Raw genomic sequence first — 15147 nt, forward strand, 5'->3', positions numbered from 1 at the left:
CGTTTGTCATCCGTTCCTAAGCGAATTTTCGACGCTGCGTTCCCGTACAACTACGGATCTTCAATATATTGAATTGGCTGTGACGAAGAGTGCCGGATCACTGTGCAAGCTATGAAGATTGCCTTTTATGGTACTCAATACGAAGTCACCTCTGGTTAGTTTCATTTCTTTCATATAAATTAGTAACACACAATTTTGTAGTGTAGACTATAATTTTGTAATTTTGTTTTGTAGAACTGTAATTTTGTAGTGCTTAGATTTGATGGGTTTGACAACAAGTCGATTTTTTGAAAGAACAAAAACTTTCAAGTAGTTAATTGCATTTAAAATAATTGGTTTCCTATTTTATCACATCACATCATTATCACTTTATTTATTATGCATCACATTTATTCAAGATTTCAATTGTTTTGGTTTGTGCCACCGAAGCGACTCCGACGTCATCAAGCATCAGTCAGAGCAGCAAAAAATGCTAAGTCGCCCATCTTCAAGATTGGCTCAAAAAGGGCAGTAGTTTCATTACCAGAACTATGAAGAATAAATTCCTTAAAAATCATTTTTTGGTTTGTGTACCCTCTTTTTATCCTAACTTTTTATGCTACAATAGTCTTCCTCAACTGCAACCGCGAGTCTTCTTCAATCGTTTATTCGAATACTAAAAAAAATTACTTATTCTATATCATTTATTTTTATATTAAACAATTTTTACATTAAAACACAAGTACTGAATATGCATCATTGACGTTTTTTTCTTCTTTGAGACAACTCTTGCATTTTTTAGTCGCAGATATCGGGACCTGAAAAAAAGCCTTAGAATACGTTTCATTTGTGAATATCTTCTGATATGCGATAAAAGCACTGCTGATCATCCTTCAAGTTTCAGCATTACGTCTGAAAAGAAACAGTTTTCACTCCTGTTTTTCTGCTGAATGTCGCATACCTAAATTACACTTCATTTTGTACACCTTAATATGTGTTTGTTTGAAAAGGACAACCCCGTCTTCCTATTCTCTCTGCTCCTTTAATTTCTTCTGATTTTCCGACCCCTACTTAAATTTTTTCTTAATTTTCCGATCCCCCCCCCCTTGATTCGACACCCCTCTTACGACCCCCTGTTGAGAAATTCTCTACACACGCTTGACCCTACTCTTGACAGTGAAATTCGGCAATTTTTTTATATTATGCTTGAAATGATGAGGTGTGGTGCAGTCGGTAAGAGTCGGTCCAGCTGTGGCTGCAGCATGATCGCGACCAATGGTTCGGAACTGCGCTAATGCCAGCCAAGAACTTCTTCCCTCCAAAGTTGATGAATTTGGTACCCGACTTGTTTGGGAGAATAAAAACGGTGACTTGATACATCGGCCGGCCCCACAAATCATTTCTATAGTTTTCTATATTTATATAGTAGTTTATATTTTCAATTCTATAGTTAGACGCGCAATCGTAAACTTCAAAAGATTCTGAATTTAAGTGGGCGCGGTGGGGCATCCCAAGAAGATTCCCTAACGCCAGACACTTTATCCTTTATCCTTAGTTCATGCTTAAACTGCAAACGAGGAAGATGGTATTCTTTTTGTTGTGGACATTTTAGACAAAACGTACAACTTTTTGACCTTTTTATAGGTCAACAGTTTCAAAACAGGCCGTCCAACTCTAATTTTGAAGATTTTTCTTCCGATTTACGCATTTGTTAACTTAGTAGCTGCGAGTTGAAACGATTACAGTCGATGTACAGTCGTACATTCAACGCTCAATGGGTTGTGCTCCCTATGAAGCACACAGATCATTTAGGGTGTAACTAGGACGGAAAAGCTGTCTCCGTGTTTTCATTTATTTGAGCCCTCGACTTGATCACACGTGGGAAAACAATGAATTAAGGAAAAACGGCAGAAATGTACAAGTAAAATAACGTTACTAAGGGAAAGAGGTAGAGCTGAAGCGTCGGAAAATAAGGGTGAAAGTGAGTCCTCCCCCCCCAACTACATTTAACCCAGTCAAACTTACACCCGCCAACATCTAACCAAGTCATCTGTTCACCACTTTCCGTACTTGCGGAACAACGATCTGAAGAGAGATCAAAGCCGCAAAATCTGTGCGCTGAATAATTTCGTCTCGACGACCTTGTGCGACAAAATTTATGCTTTGCTGGGCCCTACTAAGGAGTTTAAATGAGTTCTGACAGGAATTGGCGGGTTACAGCGACTAAATTTTTTAAAAAGTAATGTAGGTAGGTCAAAACGACATGAAGCACGGTGCAGTTGCGTATGCGGTTGCGCTCGATGCGGCGCGGTAGAGATACCAGTCGAATTGAGGTGGGACCATCGCGAACTGCATCAACGAACGGTGGTATCAAGGATCTTCTGTCGATCGTAACCGCGACGCTTCGAACGCAACTGCTTACCCAACTGCACCGTACTTCTTGTCGTTTTGACTCTACCATACAACGATGGAAAAAAGTTTACTTTTCTCGGCCAGAGAAATTGAAAATATTCCAGAAAAGACGATCGGAAATAACAACATGAATTACACGCTTGTGGTTATTTTATCAGAACTTAATATGATGGTGGTGAAATTGTTGTACAGTCGGGTCTTGAATCACGACTGTAGTTTCGGTGCATTTGCGTACGCGCTCGAAACGGCGCGGTGGAGGCAGCAGTTGGAACCAAGTTGGGATCGTCGCAAAACTGCAGCGATGGGTGGTCCCATCAAAGGTTTCACCACGCTCCTAACCGCTACGCTCCACCGAAGTGCTTTGAAAGAAGCTCAGTACGCAATTGCTTGCGTGCTTCATGTCGTTTTGACCGTACTACACTCAACTTGTAACGGATACGCAACAGTGTTTTTTCATATATAGGATACGCAGTCGATTCACAGCTTGTGTAATCTCCCTTGAAACTACAGCTAGGTGAACTTCGATTCTTTGTGGAAAATGTAAATTTAAATGTAATGGAAATAGTATAAAAATGAAAGAAAAGGCACACCATTATATTTCTCTGTCAGGCGACTAATCGTAGTACTAATTGTTACACATGCATAGTCTTCATATTCCATCTTGGGCAAGTTTTGCTTGAAAAAATTAGGTAAGACAAATGCGCTTCTTTCGCCATTAATAAGAGCTTTCCGTAAACAGAATGATGAATAACGTCGAGAATTAAATTCTCACGAAAACCTAATGAAAGTACTGATATTACTTTCTTTTTTTGTGGTAAGAAATTGTATTCCAACCAAATAAAACAGTGAGAGCTTCACTTTATATGACTTCGTAACTTTATAGCACATTAAGCCCAATGTTAGGAATTTTATGCTGTTATATGAAAAAGTTCAAATTAATTCGCTTGGTGGTGAATCCATCTCATCACAACAATCATTGCAAAATCGAACTGTTGTTGCTCTAAGGTGGTGCATAGTTTCAAGGCAGGGGACATTAATCTGACGATGTCGGGATTTCTCCACCAAGAGGCAGGATTAAGAGAGTAGGTTACAAGTATGGGAGCGATTACGCTGAATTCCACCCAACTGTCCAAAGAATGAGCGGAAATCGGCCCTGTCAAACGGAATCCCCCTTACAACGTGACACGTACGCAGAACTGGGATACGCGTCGCGTCTGTGAGAGAGCTGACAATCACTGGACAACTGGCACAAAGCAGCTCTGCTGTCGCACACGTGGCTTGTTCTTTGGTGCTTCGTAGAAGGATTAGATGAAGGAAAGGTTGTTTTGCGCGAGGTTCTTATGGATAATTAGCTCGTCACCCTACCACCTTTAAAGGCATCACCCCACGAATTTGAGCTGGTGCAGATTTCGGGTGGAGTATTCATATACAGGATGGGAGACTACGGAGAGGGGGGTGATTCCGTTCATTTCTTCCTAATAGTCGTAAAAAACGGCCCGGAAGATGCGGCGCCGCACAAGACTGGCGCGCTCCACTCGAGCTCCCTGTAGAAAATAGTGCGCCAATACGCCTGAAGCAGTATCTTCCGGGCCTTTTTTTAAGGCAATTAGGAAAAAATGGACGGAATCGCCCCCCTCTCCGTAGTCTCCCATCCCGTATACGAATACTCCACCTGAAATCTGCACCACCTCAGATTCGTGGGGTGATGCCTTTAAACCTATCTACTATATAGAGTGACGGGTGTAGCGCAGTCAGTAAGAGGTTCTACTGTGACTGCACGATCATTCGATAGTTCAAAACCGCCAAATGACCCTTTCATCCCTCCGGGGTTGATACCAGACTTGTCTGGGGGACTTGTGAGGTATCCCAGCCGGATTGAGTAACGCAGACAATTCATCCTTTATCCATACTTTATGCCTAAACTGCAAACGAAGGACATTGTTCTTTTTTGTTGTGGACATTTCGGAAAATATTTCTTGGTATGCTGCCCACTTTTTTTGGTACGGTGCCTTTAGGAAGAAGTACATCTTGCTGTTGGATTTTGCAATCTAAACATTACGTTCCATCTCCAATTGTTCTGCATATCTGTACCCTTACACGAAGATTATGACTAACCTTAGTAAAAACGGGGACGTATTTAGTGTCATCGAGTGGATATTTTTCTTTGAGCTTTTCTGATACCCAAAATCCAGGGGTTCCATCGCTATAAAATAACAAATCACATAGCCCCGGTTCCGGCTGAAAGGACAAGTCAAACAAACTAGACAATAATTCACGTTCACGTTCAGCTCCCACCTTAATCAACAGTTTCTTGTCCGCAACTATTATTGAAGCGGCTTCAATGGTTCTATCGAAAGGAGAAGCAAACACGTTCGTTATGTTGACATCCCGAAACCTGCAACATTCTGTCTTCAACAACAGAAAGGTTCAGTGTGGACACGTTCCCACTTCACTTATTGGTTTTGGTTTCGAAACCAGCATTCGAGATTATTTTCGGTGTCAAATTCCATCTAGCTATCAATAGGGGCCGACGTGTAGGCTTGCAATTAAAGGCAGCATAAAAGGATAAAGGATAAAGTGTCTGGCATCAATCAAACCTCTTGGGATGCGCAGCCACGTCCACTTCAATTCAGAATCGTTTGAAGTTTACGAATGTGAAACTACCCTATGCAGTGAATTACGAGTCAATATGTCGAGTCAGTGTTTTTTAATCCTTCCAGACAAGTCTGGCACCAATTTATCGAACCCGGAGGAATAAAGGGCTTGGTGAGTACTAGAGCGGATTCGAACCTTCGAACGATCGTGCAGACAGTGGAACTGTTCTTTGTTGTTCCTACAAGGCACGGAAAACCGTTTTTACTACTCACCAATTTTACCTCAGTAGACTGCTGAGGAGAATTCATTAACCTTTTACCGCTCGCTCGTGGACGCAACACTTTTACAGGGAGTGGGCGTTCAAAAGAACCACGATAGAATTGAGACCGTTTCTCACGTCTTTTTTGAGAATGATTGCGGAAGAATTGAGAGGGGCCACGCTCATATACCTAATCTACATCCCAAACTCTATATTCGCCCTCAGGGACATGGTCAGTTTCGTGATAAAAGTTGCGTTTAAAAGAGCGAAGAGAGCCGAACTTCGCTACAAAACGATTGGACTAGTATACCAAAACGATTGGACTAGTTTATCCGACGAAGCATCCGTTTACACCTGCACAAGTGATGAAAATGATTGAAGTGAATTTTGTCCCTTATATAGGAGTGAAAGGTTAATTAAAAGGGTGAGAGGGAAATTTACCATTAAACGCAGTGTATCACGAAATAGACGTAGTACGGATACCCTAGAAAACCCGTGGAGTTCGGGTTGCAGATTACGGAACCTGGCACTCAATTCCCACTAGTCGTCCCTAAACAGGGATGGGAACGGCGTTTCTTCCTACGAGGTATCTGAGAACAGCCCTTGTGTCCCCTGAACACGCTCTGGTCCCCTTAGCAGTCCATTCATTAGTTTTAGTTGAATAGGCTGGTGAGGAGACATCATTGATCTTCGACCGCTCGCTCACGTATGCGGCGCATATGCGAGGGTGGTGAGTCCCAACTTACCGTATTAGGAAAGAACCCCCTTCTTTCACTTCGTTTTCAGCGATGATTAGAGGAAGTTGAGAGGAGCCACGTAAGGTTCCCTAGCCTACAAACCGAACTCTCCGGTTCCCAGTGGTTTCCGTACTACGCCATTTTCGTGATAAGCTGCCTCTCATCCATCTTAGGAGTCTTAATTTCATCATTCTCCTGGTGTAAACAAAAGCTACGTCGGGGAACGGATCACTCTGTGCCCCCAATCTACGTAATTCTAGAGAGTATGTCCTTAATACATGTCCATGGGATTATAAATACAGTGGTTCAGGACAGCTTCCTGATCGAACATTGAAATTTCCAGCGTGAATATGTATTTGTGCTGTTGCCGCATGTAAAAAAATGAAAAGAACAAATATGAGAATTAGGTTTATTAATCTAGTCTTATTTATTTATTTGCTTGAAATCCCATTTTCCATATAACCTTACGAGCACTTTTATCCAGCTGGATAAGTGCTAGATACAGGCAAGGAATTTGTAAAAGGTCCTTTGCTGTCCCACTATGTGAAACTCTTCCTACTACCAAAGAAAACTCGATAATGAGAATCTCACTATTTTTGGCTCCAAAAAGCCTTCAAGAAAAAAAAGGTGCAAATCACCTAGCAGCACACTCCTTAGCTTGCTCACGTCCTCGCTTACTAAGCATGCTGTTAGCGAAAGTTAAGACGCGAGCGGAGGGCAGTTTTCTCCAGTCCTCGTTAATGTTATCTTCTCTGAAAAAGAAGAGCATCTGAAGAAATCAGGCTTCGCTCAATAATAGCCGAAGCCTACCTTTCTGCATGCCGAACTACCCATACTGCCCTACCTCCAGTCATACGAAACGGATCGAAACAGGAGATAATGCACTAATGGTTAGTAAGACTCGAAACTGAGTTACAGGGATGACACGCTTACAGGACAATGTCAACATCCGCGTACTCGGCGGAGGTAGAAGAAATTATCAAAAGGTAACCAGGAATACCTGAGTTTTGCGGGCTATGAAAACGCTGCGATCTGTGGGTCATCTCTACCAGAGCTTAGTTGGAACGTCCAAGTAGTTTACGGCTTTCTAGATTCCAAGTAGATCTGAGTGGTTATTCCCTTCCTCAACCTCCAATGGTAGTTCATGGACATGGACTAAGCACAGTAATTCATTCATTCGTGTTGTTTGAGCAGGTACGGATATATGACTTACTTAACTTGATCGGCGGGCTGATGTCATCGTCTGACGCGATTACCCGCATCTCCGCCGAGCTGTGCCCTCCCTGAACATAGCTCCGCCCAACCTTCTCGATCTTTTGCGAGAGCTTGCACAGAGTCAATCCATTCGTCGCTATTAATAACGGATATATACCCTTGAAAATCATTCATTGTCATACGTATCTCAGCCAACAGTCGGTTACCTGGGCGTAATAAGAATAGAAGACAAGAAAAGATATTGCGTTGATCAAACTGCGCCAATGCGCTCGATATAAATTTAAAACCATGTCAACTTCACTAAGTCGTGCCTAGCCCATACAGTCGCGCCAATGCGACCGCAAAGCTCCAAAGTCCTCGCTTACAGAACGGCACATTGAAGCCAGCGGTTGCGATCGAGAGGGAACCATCGTTAGCTTCACTCGTTTCTGCAGTCGGAATGGGGCCAGCGATGGCCTTAACTTTGTCCACAGCCGGTACTTGCACCAGATTTCAGGCTATTTTGGCCCAACTACACAATGACCTACGGAAGCCGGCCAACCTATCAAATAAGTCCCAGGCGAGACTGGTACCAATTTAGCAACCCTAGGGAATGGAAAGTTTGACTGGCTCTGCACTGGCTTCGAACTATCGTGCAAACTCTAAATGATGGGATCCGCAAGCTAGCCGAGTGATACCAAAATATTTCCTTTTGGAGGCAAAGCCTCCTAACGGTCCCATCACTGAGCTCGAAAGAGCCCACGTCCAGAGCTGCCAGAAAGGACTGCACTCGCTCGACACCGCCCGCCCAAGGACGCATGGCAACGCCGCCGACTGGGACTACTGCTCCAAGTCCGAGCTCATCTCGGAGGTTCCCAAGAAAGCGAAGTCGAAGTTATGGCGAGACCATACAGTTCTTTGCGTTGAAGACCGCCTTCACCGTGCGAACCCTGGTTACTATTGTAGTAGCAGCGATCCCTGGGTGAGCTTTAGCTGCGGGCAGCGGGCAGTCCTCCCAGCAAACTTGTCGTGCCTTATTTAAAGATTAATTTGACTTTAAAAACGTTGTTCGCTCTTACTGAACCGTTGGCAATCACGCGAAAGAGCAGCAAGGCACTATTACGTTCGCAGATTAGTTGTTGTTTGTTCAAAAGGAAAGAAAAGAAAAAGATAAAAAAGGAGAAAGACAAAACGACAAAAAAAAAACGGCGTCGGTGTAAAACACATGTAGAATGGACGGGTTTGTCTGACGTCTAGTTTGGACTCAGTTAGGTGATCAGTACTTCTAGGTACAGATGAAGCACAGTCGGAACTTAAAAAGTTGTGGTTTTGGTGAGGACTATACAGATGTCGAGTTGTGTCGAATTTCCGACACAGTGTTGCTGATTTTGTTGTTGACCAGGGACTTCTACTAGTAGTACTGACCAGTAATAGTTGCAGCAAAACTGTTTAATTAGTGATGTAGAGAGTTTCGAGAAGCACCGAGGATGAGTGTAGAGTTCAGATTGAGTACAGAGTGATAATCTGGACCTAGTGTTTTAATAAGTGAGGGTGCGCAAGGCTAAATCCGGAGAAGATACGCGAAGTAAGAGATTGGATGGTACGGTCCAATAACTAGCGCAACAACACGATATTTATTTGCGAATGCGTTGTGGTAGTCTTGATTGGGTGCTCGTAAAGAGTTTCCCGGCGGATTTTCGAGTATAGCCCGATCTTGCCATGGTAGAGCAATTAGCGATGGAACTTAGTGTAAAGGTTCACAGTCGTGACTACCCAAGCAGCTAACTCTGTCCGCCCACTGCTGATCGTACGCTGCAGCACCGGCTATGATATAATTCACGAGCTACTAAACTGCTTTTAGAATCAGAATCTTGTACATCCACTGGAATCTTGTAATGTGAGGTCAAAATGAACATTTTTAACTGTACATTTTCGAAACAGAAACGGAACATTCCAGCTTTCAGAAGTACCGGAATGAGGATTATCGTCATCCTGTGTGTCCCATGCTTTCTGCAGTCCAATTTATTTTTAACAAATGGACCTTCTGTATCTTTGATCTCTTGAAAGAAAAAGAGTTCATTTGACAAGATTTATATACTTCCTGAAGGTGATATCTAGACAAAACTCGTTCCCGTTCTTTTATTAGAAGACCACGCAAAATGGCATGTACTTTCAATAACATTGTTCTTTAATTTATTTACTAATTTCAACAACTCAAACCATTCTTCTTGACATATTTCCATATAACTGCGCAGTTCTTTGCGTCTCTGCGGCCATTAGAACATCTAGGGCTTTTGTCTGCGCCTCCGTCGTTCGATTCATGATTATGGTCGCCTATCATTGAACAAGTAACGTCTCGGAGGCATTCCCGGAGAATACTCCCTGTTTATCGTTCCCCAGTGCAAGGTCTGTTTATGTTCGATTGTTTTGTATTGCTGAGTAATTGCGAGGCTTGCATTCCATGAAGATTTATTGTTACCTTCAACTGTTTTGGATTACTTCTGGCCTTATTGGTTTGCTGTTGTGTGTTTCGTTCTGGGCAGAGTTGCGCTTGATCGCCGTTCTATCTTTTTTTGTCTTTGCCCAGCACTTCCTTGATCCTGGGTTTCCTTTTTTTATGCTTAAAAAAAAGCACGTCAAGAAACAGACTTTGTGTCGAAAACAGATGGGAAACAGAGAATTCGAACATAGCTTACGAAAATAAGTGTAGCCCCACGGCATAAGAATATGAATAGTAAGAATTGAGCGTGGTCACGTTCATGTTTGTAATCTATACTTCTAACTCCATGCTTGCCTACAGAGGCTCTAACATCGTCATTTCGTAAGGCACTGCTTTTAATCTGCAGTCTTACACGTGCGAGTCTCGCAGTTTCGCGGAATTCTGAATTCAAATATGGGTTTCGCGGGACACATGTGAGTGCCTTTGACTCACCTCAAGATTTCGCGAAATCTGGTGCGTACTGTCAGGAACACACAGCTCCCGCCTTATCCTAAGAGGAAATGGCAGTTAAAGGCATCACCCCACGAATCTGAGGTGGTGCAGATTTCAGGTGGAGTATTCGTATACGGGATGGGAGACTACGGAGAGGGAGGTGATTCCGTCCATTTCTTGCTAATTGCCGGCCCGGAAGATACGGCTTCATTCGTTTTGGCGCACCGTTTTGTACAAGAGGTTCGATTGCAGCGCGCCAGTCTTGTGCGGCGCCGCATCTTCCGGGCCGTTTTTTACTTTTTTTAATTAGCAAGAAATGGACGGAATCACCCCTCTCCATAGTCTCCCATCTCGTATTCGAATACTCCACCTGAAATCTGCACCACCCCAGATTCGTGGGGTGATGCCTTTAAGGGCTATCGCTAACTGCGATACGACGCAGTTAATACCAGCAAGCAGCAGAACATTGCGCTCCTTCCGCCCTGCCCGTTTTATTGTCCATCAGGATCCCTGGTCCTGTAATAAGGTAAGAAACGTGCTTCACACGGTACGCCATCTCCCCAGTACGAAGTATCGATCGTTCACATATGGAGGTATATCAAACGATTGCCCACGAAGTGTCAAGAATGCCAGAAATAGAAAATGATGGGAAGTTTCATTTCTGTAAAAACAACTTTTACTCGCAACTTTTACTAATCACTACAATATCTTAAATACTTCAAATATTCTGTATAAATATATATATCTTCTACATAATTTTGTGCAAATATTTATCATCTATATGTTTTTCACTTACAAATCTTCTCTATTGGCAGAACGTATTTGCTACTGCTCTGGTGGTTGTGTAGCTACGGAATTGCCATTCTTCTTTGAAACTCTCCTTTGCATCGCCAATTTTTCCCGACAAAGATGAAAAAGGAGCGCTTCGCAAACTAGCCTTTGTACTGTAGTTGCGCCGACTCACCGCTATTTATTAACGTGAATAAAAGCTGAATAAAATACATACCCTTACTTTCTAGTTTTAGAGAGTTCTCTCCACTGGCAAACTGTATTAGATGGCCTGGTATGCTATCGAGCTTAACTCCATTTCTGTGCTGACGATGCTCTAGAAAAAATTCCATGTAGAAAAAAGTATTTTTGAGTGCTCTGTCTGTTATCTGAAGAACGGTGTCTCCTTTTGTTACTACTTTCTCCAGCAAATTTTCCAAGCACTCGCGCCCTTTCTCCGGCTACAAGCTGGAGTTCATTATATTCTTACGTAGTGAAATAAAAAGCAAAGTCATAAAATATTTATTTTCAGAATCTACTCCTCCAATACACAAATAAAATCAAATCGGTCGTTGACGAATAGTGCTTGTAACTTGTGGTCTCGTAAGATGTTTTGTGTTGTCGCAGTGTTTGGCAACCCTGTAGCAGCTGCTGAACTCATTGAACGGAGAGCATATTGCTAATTCAGGTCATAAGTCACACCATTAGCTTTGTTACCATATCGGTCCAGCCGAATCCAATTGTGCTCTAGTATGCACGGATATTTCTCGAAGAAGTCATCGAAGATCTGAAATAGTCCCTCTCGTTAGACTGAATTTGGAGAAATCTAAAGTAATGCGCATACCTGTACTGATGTGAACTTTCCATTCTGTTGTCTACATTTAGAACAACACTAAATAAGCGTTCCCTCTCACAGTTTTTATGAAGTGCGGGTGATTTCTCCGTTTGTTTACACATTTTTCCCTACAAATGTATGCGTTTCCAGAAGCGTTTGGACCTCGCCGTGGAGGATTATTATGGCTGGCTGCAGCAGCAGGAAGGACCACCTGTAAAATCACCGACTTCGAAATGCACTCCACCTGAAACGTTATTTTTTACCTGTGTAGCTTATTGTTTGATTAACGAGTTAAGTACTGCACCTCAACATATTCGATTCTGAAGTGTGAAGACAGGGTATGAATTACTTAGAACAAAATTGATCTGTATTCTGTTAATTTGCCGACAGAGATAAATAACTACGTGATTTAATGCTGTCTGGTATTGTTAGTATAGATGTAGGGCTTGCAAGTCGAAGAAATAGTTATCATAAGAAAATATTCTTACGGTTGAAAGACGACATTAAACGATAATTAGTCAGCTTTTATATTATTATGGAGCAAGATGACGAATTTTAAATGTATTAATTGCCTACGGCTTCTTCTTAATTTTTTACTGACACTATTTGGAAACATCTAGTAACACCTACTTGAAGGTTACATTTACAAGATTTACATTCTAATCTAGAAATTTTTTGCGTCTTCCAACTGCTACGTTTTCGTTTTTACGTTTTTCTAGAACGTTTCTCACAGCTTTTATTTCGCAACGTCAACTTTATGTTTTTTTCTAATACTCTAGTGTTCCTACGGATTTTCTACGTTCTCTTTTATTTTCAGCACTTTTTTCATGTTTTCTTCCACTTCCTGCGTTGCTACGTTGTTACCTTTATGTTACTCGTTTTTACGTTTTCTACTAGAAGCCACCTTGATCACGTAATTGCAATACAATTGGGAAACGACCTCAGTGAAGTGGCGATGGTTGGGAATGCTTAATGATCACAGGTGGCCTAAGATGTCCCTGCTCGGCCCTACCGACAGCCTCTTCCGCTAGCACTTATTCGGCTATGGGTTCTTAATGAGAAACGCCGCGAAATCGTACTTGATTTGAACTTGAACGCTGGGATTCCAAAACTTATAACACAACCCCTGCGTAGTCCCCTCCCCTCATGTTCATTCTATATAATGGATCATCGCGAATACATATGGCTATAGACTCTGCTTCTTCCTATTCTGTGATGTTTTTCCACTGCTAATCTTCTTTCGACATAACAATCGTTTCGACATTCTTCTACTTCCGGTATTTTTTTATATGTTTGTGCGTACTTGGCCTTTTTTCCAAATCCTTTTTTAAAGGCAGCGCATCACGAAAGTGACGTAGTGTGAAAATCTTCTGGAAAATGAAAAATTTGGGGTGTAGATTACGAGTGTGTACTTCCCCTAATCGTTCTTTAAAAAGTGCGTTGGAAACGACTTCTGTTTCTATGAGATAACGCGCCACCTCTGCGCCGCATTCACCTGGAAGCGGTTGGGAACCCAATGAGGTCTACTAAGCAGCATATTCAAGTAAAAAACCAACGTTAGGGAACGGGAACGAGTAAGTGTGGCAGATTTTACCTTCCCTTGTGGGAACGCCTTTTCCCACTCTCTTTTTCAGGAAGATTAGGGGTAATTTAGCGGGCCCATGCTCATATTTGTAATCTGCTCAATGGACTGTATGCTTCCGATCAAATTTCCACGCTATATCAATCTCGTGATACGCGGCGTTTATTCAGCTTTCCCTTATTCACTCTTGTACATCGTTTTTATTTCTTATGGTTTTTCTTCCCACAAGCTACTTTGCATTAATTTTTTTTTCAGAACGTTTTCAGAACGTTTGATTTGACGCCTTGGTAGTGAGTAGACTTTTCTTCTTGCAACCACACTTATATATCCTCGTGGATCTTTCATAGATTTTTCTTCCTTACTAGAACCTTTCGGATCTTTCACTTGTTACAAGCTTTCATCTGTAGCTTTCGCCACTAATGTTGTGCCTGCATCTAAAAGTAACTCTTCAGGTTGTGATGGGTCCTCCGCTTACGCGTTGTCTACTGAGTCTAATTCGGGTTCCCGGTGGTCTAGGTCAGGAACTATGAGGAACGCCACAGAGGGCAACATAGCAGAGATCATGGACGCGGCAGTCTCCGTCGACCGACGAAGACCCAATATCCCTAAAGCACTCCCTAAAGCATTTGTACTCGTCGGGATAGTTCGTTAACCCATGTTCCGTGTGTGTTCCTCGCAGCCCTGCTACAAGTAGACTTCGGATGCCTGATGAGTCTTACGAGCACCTTCCTCCGCCTGGTTATCGGCTGGGAGAAGGTGCTTGTAAGACTCATCTCAGCATCAACCTGGCCTTGTTTTCGCAACTGCCTGAGGGTGAAGTGCATCCGGTAGCTGCACTCACTGAATATCAGCATCTGAAAGATGCTACCTCATTCAGGTGCTTGTCGGGGCAATAAATAAGACCTCATCGAGCAGCCATTACACTGTCATCATAAAGACTATCATCGAACGCATAAGTTGAGTTCTCTATCAAGTGGTTTCGACGGGATGGGGGGACAAGAGTCATCATTGAGGCAAAGTACTTTCTCACCATAGGATCCTATCGTCGTCCCTTCTACTGCATAGTACTGTATCAGCAAGCAATCAACGTCATCATTTCGTACAGAGGGTACGAAAAGTCGTTGGTTTCACTGAAAAACCTCATATGGATTTATGATGTGCAGCCTAACCGCGAACGCCGCCTTGACTTAGTCTCGGATTCCTCGAACAACGGGAACAAATTGAGAACAATTCTGTTTCAACTTTCCGTAGAGCTGCCAAATTTGCGTTTACATCGTCCGATACTCTGCAGGAATCCATCTACCAGCTCTAATTCTTGGTCTTGGGCCTAATTCGTTGAAAAATCGCGTGACGCACTTTCGAGATGTTCGAAGGAGCGCCGGATGCGGTCACTATCGCACCAACTTTCTGCGACCTCCGCCTCGAGGTTATTCACGAGGATCAGTTTCTTTCGGCTCGGACGCTGTACAATGTCTCATCGGCGATGTATTTTTCGGAACCCACTGCTTCCGAGCGCGCTAGCAAGCAGCCGTCCCACTTAGTTAGTTTGTCAATTCCTCGTATTGCACACAGAGAGGGCCAATGTGCCCTTACAAGTGTTCCGCCCCACTCAGCAAAGACAAGCACTGGTTAGCTAACCAACCGACAGATGGCTAGGATCTTAAACTCCTGCTCAGGCTTGTCAGCGATAAGTGCGACCAAACGCCACACTGAGTTCGAGCGATTCCGATAGCCCCTGTGCTCCGGCCCAACAGGGCCGTCCACGCTCTTGACAAATCGCCAAACCGGGTCGCGTAAGGGAACGTCACGTCAACGGCTGTGATGATATATTAAGGAGAAATATTGATGGGGTTC

At 43.0% G+C, this 15147-nt stretch overlaps 3 protein-coding genes across 3 annotated transcripts in view; 1 reads left to right on the forward strand and 2 right to left on the reverse strand.

The window, feature by feature from the left end:
- Window positions 1–443: 443 nt before the first annotated feature.
- On the reverse strand, window positions 444–6836 carry RB195_005125 (uncharacterized protein; the record flags this gene model as incomplete). Its single annotated transcript, XM_064177433.1, has 5 exons — window positions 444–545; window positions 4507–4629; window positions 4687–4786; window positions 6621–6734; window positions 6793–6836. 5 exons carry the CDS (start codon window positions 6834–6836, stop codon window positions 444–446), a joined length of 483 nt encoding a protein of 160 aa, XP_064034558.1.
- Window positions 6837–7994: 1158 nt separating this feature from the next.
- RB195_005126 (uncharacterized protein) lies at window positions 7995–11959 on the forward strand (the record flags this gene model as incomplete). The annotated part of the gene is made up of 3 exons (XM_064177434.1): window positions 7995–8158; window positions 9539–9582; window positions 11862–11959. The coding sequence occupies 3 exons, from the start codon at window positions 7995–7997 to the stop codon at window positions 11957–11959; spliced, it is 306 nt and encodes a 101-aa protein (XP_064034559.1).
- A 1805-nt stretch (window positions 11960–13764) lies between these two features.
- RB195_005127 (uncharacterized protein) overlaps window positions 13765–15147 on the reverse strand; it is a gene marked incomplete at both ends in the record, with an annotated part of 52615 nt that continues 51232 nt past the window's right edge. Inside the window, one exon of the mRNA XM_064177436.1 lies at window positions 13765–13910. Coding sequence (XP_064034560.1) covers window positions 13765–13910 — 146 coding nt within the window. The remainder of the gene's footprint in view (window positions 13911–15147) is intronic.

This window comes from Necator americanus, chromosome I (genome assembly GCF_031761385.1).
Source record: "Necator americanus strain Aroian chromosome I, whole genome shotgun sequence".
NCBI classification, from domain to species: domain Eukaryota; kingdom Metazoa; phylum Nematoda; class Chromadorea; order Rhabditida; family Ancylostomatidae; genus Necator; species Necator americanus.